We start from the raw sequence: 9,065 nt of genomic DNA on the forward strand, positions 1-9,065 counted from the left end.
CTAAACTTAAACTAAACTAAACTAAGCTAAACATCCTGCCAGAGGCCTCAGATAAGACCCACCAGTGTTTAGGGTTTAGCTGAGCGTGTGTTTGCCACAGTGCAGGGTTTAGCTGAGCGTGTGTTTGCCACAGTGCAGGGTTTAGCTGAGCGTGTGTTTGCCACAGTGCAGGGTTTAGCTGAGCGTGTGTTTGCCACAGTGCAGGGTTTAGCTGAGCGTGTGTTTGCCACAGTGCAGGGTTTAGCTGAGCGTGTGTTTGCCACAGTGCAGGGTTTAGCTGAGCGTGTGTTTGCCACAGTGCAGGGTTTAGCTGAGCGTTATCTCCGCGCTGCACAGCAGCAGAAAAAGGTACCAACCGTCGGCGCGTCAGCGACCGTTGACACGTTTCACCACAAATCAACGTCTTCCTGTGTGAGCGCTCCACCCTGCACTTACAGTTACAAACTCACATCACACTTGCTCTGATGAGTTCCCCTTTGCCCTGACTCAGCCCTCATGCTCTTGTTTACTTCAGATATTATTGATACTTAGATAGAAAATCATGTCAATGTCATCACTATGCTATACTTAACAAATATAAAATGCTCAGCTTTGATAATTTAATGTTGTACTCAGATGTCCGTTTAGTGTATAAAATAATTCATAATACTGCTCCTCCCCCTTTGAAAAACATTGTTAAGCTCTGAACACGCCGTCAGAACCTCCAGGTCTGTCTCAGGTGGAGATTGTAACATCCCGAAGCCGCTATGCCTTTGCACGTTTAGTCCACGGGACAGAGCCCAAAATGTCACTTGTCAGCACCACTTAAGGTGACAAAACTTGCTTATGATTTTTGAAGATATCTATCTATATACAGGACTGTCTCAGAAAATTAGAATATTGTGATAAAATTCTTTATTTTCTGTAATGCAATTAAAAAAACAAAAATGTCATCCATTCTGGATTAATTACAAATCAACTGAAATATTATAACTTTTATTATTTTAATATTGCTGATTATGGCTTCCTCTGCTTCCTCCTCCTGGCCTTACGAACCTGACAGGCAGCTGTTTGCCTGTGGGGTGGTTGTTGCCTCTCGTCTGCGGTTCTCCAGAACTTCAGCCAGCTTTATTCAGGACTTGGTCATGCCGCCACCTGTAGCGCCCCTGCCCCAGCGCAGCCTTGCAGCCCGACAGTCGATGCTGTAGGCTGGCGTTGGGTGCGACTGCAGAGGGAACAGCTCTCTTCCTTGCCAAATCACTGGTGGAGGTTTCTGGGGCGTGGCAAGGTGTCGTAGGTTTCCCTGAGCAGAAAGCTGAGTCTGGCTTGTGGCATCTTCCACAGGTCGGCCCAGCTAAGGGGTCTCTTGATGGAGCTTTAACACGTGGTCCATCTTCCTTGGTGACCTTGCGACACAGCCTTGATGGTGTGCTGCTCCTGATTCGCCCTTGACACTTCCTCCACAACCATGGCTCTCCGTTCCCTCTTTGTGACCTTGGACCACCAGCGTGGGGACTCTCCCCATCCAAGCCCCGCTCGCCCTGCTCGCGTCCTGCCGACTATCTCCTGGTGTTGGAGTCTGCCAATGGCCCTCTCGACCTCTGGGCCTGCTTGCCACTTCCGACCTGTTCGGGTGGGGACAACTGCACTCCATGGTTCAAACCCTTAACATTCGTATCATCAAACTTTCTGGAGACAAAAGAGACACAACACAATTAAATGGCTTGCGCAAGAAGAGCAGTCGAGACGTGTAAAATCTCCAACATACTCTAACTCGTCTCTGCTGCTTCCTTTGCTTTTATTCACTCTGGGTATGCCCTAGATTACAGAGCTGACTGGGCCCCTAAACGGAGGGGGAAAGGGAGTGGTCGCAGTCAGTGGACAGGTATAGATTTTTCTTGTTTAGCAACAAGAAGTTTCTTCTTCTCTGCAGATTTCTGCTTTATGCTGATAATCAGGAAACTTCTTGTGCATCACTTTTTAATCACTTAACACAGCATTGTTTTATCAGTGTGTCACAGGCGTAAGCAAATTATCATACGTTCTGTTAATAGCGAGCATGATAACTTACTTCTTATTTACAATAATTCCAACAACTCCTCATGGTGAGATCCAAGGATTCTTTCAGTTCAAGGACCAACCTCGCCTTCTCCCGCTTGTAGCCCGGGGTGATGGACTGGATCAGCAGCTGCAGCGAAGTCGCCCCGAACAAGCCTGTGTTGGAGAAGCCGCGCGGAAGACCCAGTCACTTCCGGATGTAGGAGTTGGCGAGCCTATCCGACCCGTTGACAGTGGAGGATGGAATGTCACACATCTTCAGTGGCCACAGGACCCTCGGGTACAATGTGAAGTTGTAGTACCACAATTTGTACTTTCCGGGGAGCTGGCTGTTGTTGATGCTCGCCAGGCCGTCTGAGAGTTGCTTCCGTACAGCCTCGCCTGCATGCTTGTCCGACAGATCGGCGCTGTACTGCCTTCCCAGGCTTCGGATGGACTGGTTGGCCAGTAGAGGGATTTGCTCGCCTCCTGCGACAAAGATGGTACTGTCGTTCCTGGTGCCTTTACACAAGGAGAGGCTCGTGCCCAGAACTTATTTAACACCTTGCAAGCTTTACCATATGAAGATCCTGGTTAGCTCTTTATGTACACTATGCTCTCAGAATAAACCAGGAACCTTCATGCATCTGGTCTGGGAATCTTATGCCAACCTGTTGCAAACTTCTGGCAACAGGTTGCAACTGCATTATCCTCGATAACAGAACAGAATATTCCAGTAAACCCTCAAACACTTATTTTATATAATTTATCAACAATCAATGCTTCACTATGTCAAAACTTTTGCCTGCTGGCCTAACAGCAGCAAAAAAGATAATAGCAGTAAGATGGAAACCACCACACGCTTAACATCTCCCATTGGTGTTTGACTTTTCTTGATATTCTCTATCTGGAAATATCTATAGCCCCAATCCATAATGCAAAACAACAAAATATTTTATTTTGGTACATGGCAGCAGATAAAATTGAGGCCAAACTTGAAAGATGTATTTAAAATTGATATAGACGACTTTGTTGCAGCTATCCTTGTCCAGTTTTTGATATTATTATGTTTCGCCTTTGTTTTATTTTGTCCTTTGTTCTATTATCTTTGTATTACATTACATTTTTCAGTTTTTCTTATTATTAATTATCAATTGTTTTCATCGAATGCTTAGGTCCAAGGGGTGGGTTTGGAAGGGCCTGAGAATATGTGTTAATGTTTGTGTCAGTGGTTGACATTTCCCCCAGTTTGTGTTTCTGTTCTGCTCCACCTGTCTTCCATCTGCCCTGATTGTTCACACCTGTGTCTCGTTACCCCCTTGTGTATATCTGGTCTTGTCTTTCCCTTGCTCCTTGTCGGTCCGTACTGTTTCCTTCCTCCATGTGTCTTTCGGTTGTTGCTCAAGTGTTTTGGATAATCCTGCCTTGCAGCGTTTTTGGTTCTTGCCCTTTTTTTTTAAATAAAACCCTGTTTTTGGAACTCCTGCCTCTCGCTCTCCTGCATCTGGGTCCTCAACTACACCAGCCTGATAGTTTGTTTAACATCATTGTAGAGGCCACCGTTGATAATAAGAAAATCATGAAAGATAAATAAAAACATTTGATCACAAAAAAAAACAAAAAAAACTAACACGTGTGTCGTTTCCTCATTTCTCTCAGTATCTGGTACAGGTTAAATTACTTGTTTTGAAACAAGAGCCATGACGGGGAACTCCAGCGGTGCCAGGCTGGACAACGCCACGCTGTCCCTGTTCCAGGACGCTAACACCAGCCTGGCCATCTCCGTGGTCTACATGGTGGTCACCTCCGTCAACCTGGTGGGGAACGGCCTGTCCATGTGGCTGCTGCTCTTCCGCACCTCCCCCAAGACTCCCTCCATCATCTTCATGATCAACCTGACCCTGACGGACCTGGCGCTGGGCACCGCACTGCCCTTCCAGATCTCCTACCAGCTCCGGGGATACGACTGGACGCTGGGCTCCAACATGTGCAGGTAATAAAGCACTTTTCATAAAATAATCTCAAAGTGCTATAGATACAAAACAGACTGGGGTCGACGTAGGTGTTCAGGGAGGGAGTTCCAGGTGTGGGGGCAGCGGAGCAGAGGGTCGGTCTCCCATGGAGTCGTGGGGGGCTGACAGAGGAGGTTACGGGTGGATGAGTGAGGGGTCAGGAGGTTCTTTGACGTATTGAGGGGCTGCTGTAGATGCAGAGGTGGGTGATGACGGCCATCTTGTATTGGATTCTTGAGGTTCTGAGAAGCCAGAGTTGGGGCAGCACAGTTCTGAATGAATTGAAGTTTCTGGAGGTGTTTGTTGGGGATACCGATGAGCAGGCTGTTACAGTAGTCAATACCGATGAGCAAGCTGTTACAGTAGTCCAGTACTGATGAGCAGGCTGTTACAGTAGTCCAGTACCAATGAGCAGGCTGTTACAGTAGTCCAGTACCGATGAGCAAGCTGTTACAGTAGTCCAGTACTGATGAGCAGGCTGTTACAGTAGTCCAGTACCGATGAGCAGGCTGTTACAGTAGTTGATACCGATGAGCAGGCTGTTACAGTAGTTGATACCGATGAGCAGGCTGTTACAGTAGTCGATACCGATGAGCAGGTTGTTACAGTAGTCCAGTACTGATGAGCAGGCTGTTACAGTAGTTGATACCGATGAGCAGGCTGTTACAGTAGTCTAGTACTGATGAGCAGGCTGTTACAGTAGTCCAGTACTGATGAGCAGGCTGTTACAGTAGTCCAGTACTGATGAGCAGGCTGTTACAGTAGTCCAGTACCGATGAGCAGGCTGTTACAGTAGTCCAGTACTGATGAGCAGGCTGTGACAGTAGTCCAGTACTAATGAGCAGGCTGTTACAGTAGTCCAGTACTGATGAGCAGGCTGTTACAGTAGTCGATACCGATGAGCAGGCTGTTACAGTAGTCCAGTACTGATGAGCAGGCTGTGACAGTAGTCCATTACTGATGAGCAGGCTGTTACAGTAGTTGATACCGATGAGCAGGCTGTTACAGTAGTTGATACTGATGAGCAGGCTGTTACAGTAGTTGATACTGATGAGCAGGCTGTTACAGTAGTCCAGTACTGATGAGCAGGCTGTTACAGTAGTCGATACCGATGAGCAGGCTGTTACAGTAGTCTAGTACCGATGAGCAGGCTGTTACAGTAGTCCAGTACTGATGAGCAGGCTGTTACAGTAGTCGATACCGATGAGCAGGCTGTTACAGTACTCCAGTACTGATGAGCAGGCTGTTACAGTACTCCAGTACTGATGAGCAGGCTGTTACAGTACTCCAGTACCGATGAGCAGGCTGTTACAGTAGTCCAGTACTGATGAGCAGGCTGTTACAGTAGTCCAGTACTGATGAGCAGGCTGTTACAGTAGTCCAGTACTGATGAGCAGGCTGTTACAGTAGTCCAGTACTGATGAGCAGGCTGTTACAGTAGTCGATACTGATGAGCAGGCTGTTACAGTAGTCCAGTACTGATGAGCAGGCTGTTACAGTAGTCCAGTACTGATGAGCAGGCTGTTACAGTAGTCCAGTACCGATGAGCAGGCTGTTACAGTAGTCCAGTACTGATGAGCAGGCTGTTACAGTAGTTTATACTGATGAGCAGGCTGTTACAGTAGTTGATACTGATGAGCAGGCTGTTACAGTAGTTGATACTGATGAGCAGGCTGTTACAGTAGTTGATACTGATGAGCAGGCTGTTACAGTAGTCTAGTACTGATGAGCAGGCTGTTACAGTAGTCGATACTGATGAGCAGGCTGTTACAGTAGTCGATACTGATGAGCAGGCTGTTACAGTAGTCCAGTACTGATGAGCAGGCTGTTACAGTAGTCCAGTACTGATGAGCAGGCTGTTACAGTAGTCGAGCCTGAAGGAGATTAGGGCATGGAGATCAGAGTTTTTCTGCATCGTAGAAAGTGAGGAAGGGGCAGAGTTTAGATATGTTCTGTATATGGAAAAAGCAAGTTTTGTACAGATGTTTGTGGTTTACAAAGGTGAATTGTGGGTCCAGCTTCACACCGAGGTTGGTAACGGAGGTAGAGAGGGGGATGTCTGGACCGGAGAAGGAGATGGTGGTTTTGGAGGATGACTGGACCTGGTGAGGGGGGGCCGGTTTTTATGGCTTTGGTTTTGGAATTGTTCAGTTGAAGGAAGTTGTGACTCATCCCTGACCTTTGACCTCCTTGTGTTCCAGCCTCCTGACCCTGGTGTTCTACACCAACATGTACTGCTCCATCCTCACCATGACGGCCATCGGCGTCGACCGCTACCTGGGCATCGTGCGGCCGATGCTGCTGCGGGGCCGGCAGAGGAAGTGGGTGGCCGTGGCCGTCTGCCTGCTGATGTGGGCGCTGGTCCTCGGGGTGCTGCACCCCCTGATGACCACCGACCTCACCTTCCACGTCCCCGAGCTCGGCATCACCACCTGCTTCGACGTGCTGAAGAAGTCCATGCTGCCGTCGGTGTCGGCCTGGGCCGCCTTCCTCTTCGGCATGGTGGTCATCCTGTTCCTGCTGCCCTTCTGCGTCACCACCTTCTGCTACGTCAGCGTCATCGTCCGGCTGGGCCGCGACGCCCGGACGGCCCAGAAGCAGCGGGCCGTCCGGCTGGCGGTCGTGGTGCTGCTGGTGTTCGTGCTCTGCTTCCTGCCCAACAACGCGCTGCTGCTGCTGCACAGCGTGATGCGGCTGTTCTACGGCCGCTCGCTGTACGCCGCCTACAAGCTGAGCCTCTGCCTCAGCTGCCTCAACAGCTGCCTGGACCCCTTCATCTACTACTTCGCCTGCAGACTTCAGGCTGAAGCTGAGGGAGATCATGAACCTGCACAGCCTCGGCAGCGCCGACTCAATGAAGATGGAGCAGAAAGACACGCTGTACTCTGGACAGTGAGCTAGCAAAGCGCTGTAGAGCAACGCATTGTGATGCAAAAGCCGCCGCAGCGGGAAGAACGTAAACGTTTAGCAGATGGAGGTGTGAACGAGTGTTCAGCTCTTTTCTGGGTTCAGATTTTAAAATGCCTCAAAAATGCCTTTAAAGTGACTTTTGTAAGTGAATGTGAATAAAGCCTGCTATGTTAGCCTGATTTTCCTAAAAAAAAATGGTGTTTTTGTTTTACATATATATATGTGTGTGTGTGTGTGTGTTTGTGTGTGTGTGTGTGTGTGTGTGTGTGTGTGTGTGTGTGTGTGTGTGTGTGTGTGTGTGTGTGTGTGTGTGTGTGTGTGTGTGTGTGTGTGTGTGTGTGTGTGTGTGTGTGTGTGTGTGTGTGTGTGTGTGTGTGTGTGTGTGTGTGTGTGTGTGTGTGTGTGTGTGTGTGTGTGTGTGTAAGCCAGTATTATCAGTGTTTCTGTTGACAATTGTGTCTAGAAATATCTCTGTTCTGTGACATGTGATCTTGAATTGATGTTTCACCTTCTCGTCTCAAATAAAGCTCTTTGAATTTTTTATTTTGTATGAACGAGTGTGTTCGGCTCTTTTCTGGGTTCAGATTTTAAAATGCCTCAACGTGACTTTTCTTGTGATACATAGAACCCAAAGATGGACATTTATATCCAAGTATTATTCTGGCATTTGTTTTTCCCGTTTAAAAAAAAGCTTCTCTTTTGTATATTATGTTTATTTTTAACAACATATGTAGCATGAACATGTGTAAATGAATGTGAATAAAGCCTGTTATGTTAGCCTGATTTTCCTATTACATATACATATATATATATATATATATTCAATTCAATTCAATTCAATTTTATTTATATAGCGTCTAATACAACAGATGTTGTCTCTAGACGCTTTCCAGAGATCCAGAACATGAACATAAACCCCTGAGCAATTATTACATAAACAATGGCAGGTAAAAACTCCCCTAGTGGGAGAAAAGCCTTAAGCCAAACAGTGGCAAGAAAAACTCCCCTTTAGGAGGGAAGAAACCTGGACCAGGACCAGGACCAGGCAGGCAGGTGGAAGCAGCAGCGGGATGACCAGAGGGGGGGGGGGGGGGACCGGGAACACAGGCCAGAACGCAGCTCCCGAGGCTCCGGCCTGCAAACATTCACAAAAGAGAGAAAAGGGGGGGGGGGGGGCACAAGAAACTACAGGAACGGTGGACAAAAACGATAGCTATGAGATATTTATAATAAATAAAAATGGAAACGGAGAAGAGAGGAAGGGAAGAGGAGAGGAGAAGAAGGGTGAGGGGCACCGCCCAGTGGATCATGTCGGTCCCCCCTGCAGCATAGGCCTATAGCAGCATATCTACCACCAAGCTATATTTGAGACTAACTATTATAGTCTTGTTCTATAGCTGCAACTATGACTACTGACTCTAACACACTAGAGTTTACACTAACTATGTATGTATATATATATATATATATATATATATATATATATATATATATATATATATATATATATATATATATATATATATATATATATATATATATATTTTTTTTTTTTATTTTTATTTTGAGTCCCCTTTGTTTTCTATTGCGTCATATTATATTGTTAAACGATCATATTTCAGAAAGGATTATTATGATTATGACTACTATTATAAGCTTGTAGAAACATATCAAAGGTGGATTCACCAGAATCCAGAGATGCTTCGTGAAAGTAGAGAAATTAAATCATTTCTGTTGTTGTTGCGGTTGTTATTGTCGATGTTATTGTGTTTAATAATGACTATCACATAGGGTTTTATTCTGACACTTCACAGTCTTTAAGTTTGTTTACACTAGAAAAAGCCACTCAAACTTTATCAAATGGCTCATTCTCCCCAAAGTCAAGGAAACTCATTTTAAATTGATCAATAAAATGTATCCAACCGCTGAATTTTTGAGACAAAGATTTAAATCTGAAGTTGACCCCTGTGCTTTTTGTAATGAATATGTTTCTATTGTGTCCTGTCTCACAAACTTTTTGGCGTGAAATTAGAAATTGGCTATCTTTAAAAATGAATGACATTCCAAAATTAGAAATCGCTAATATTATTTTTTACATTAGATACAATTGATAAATCAGTGTCTCTC

At 46.0% G+C, this 9,065-nt stretch overlaps 1 protein-coding gene across 1 annotated transcript; it reads left to right on the top strand.

Annotated features, from left to right (window-relative positions):
- Nucleotides 1-3,716: 3,716 nt before the first annotated feature.
- Nucleotides 3,717-7,733, top strand: LOC133446605 (P2Y purinoceptor 8-like). The gene is given in 3 exon segments (XM_061724676.1): nucleotides 3,717-4,009; nucleotides 6,230-6,817; nucleotides 6,819-7,733. Coding segments are annotated over 3 exon segments (987 nt in total). The 3' UTR covers nucleotides 6,925-7,733.
- The last annotated feature ends 1,332 nt before the right edge of the window (nucleotides 7,734-9,065 follow it).

This window comes from Cololabis saira, chromosome 6, assembly GCF_033807715.1.
Source record: "Cololabis saira isolate AMF1-May2022 chromosome 6, fColSai1.1, whole genome shotgun sequence".
NCBI lineage: Eukaryota > Metazoa > Chordata > Actinopteri > Beloniformes > Belonidae > Cololabis > Cololabis saira.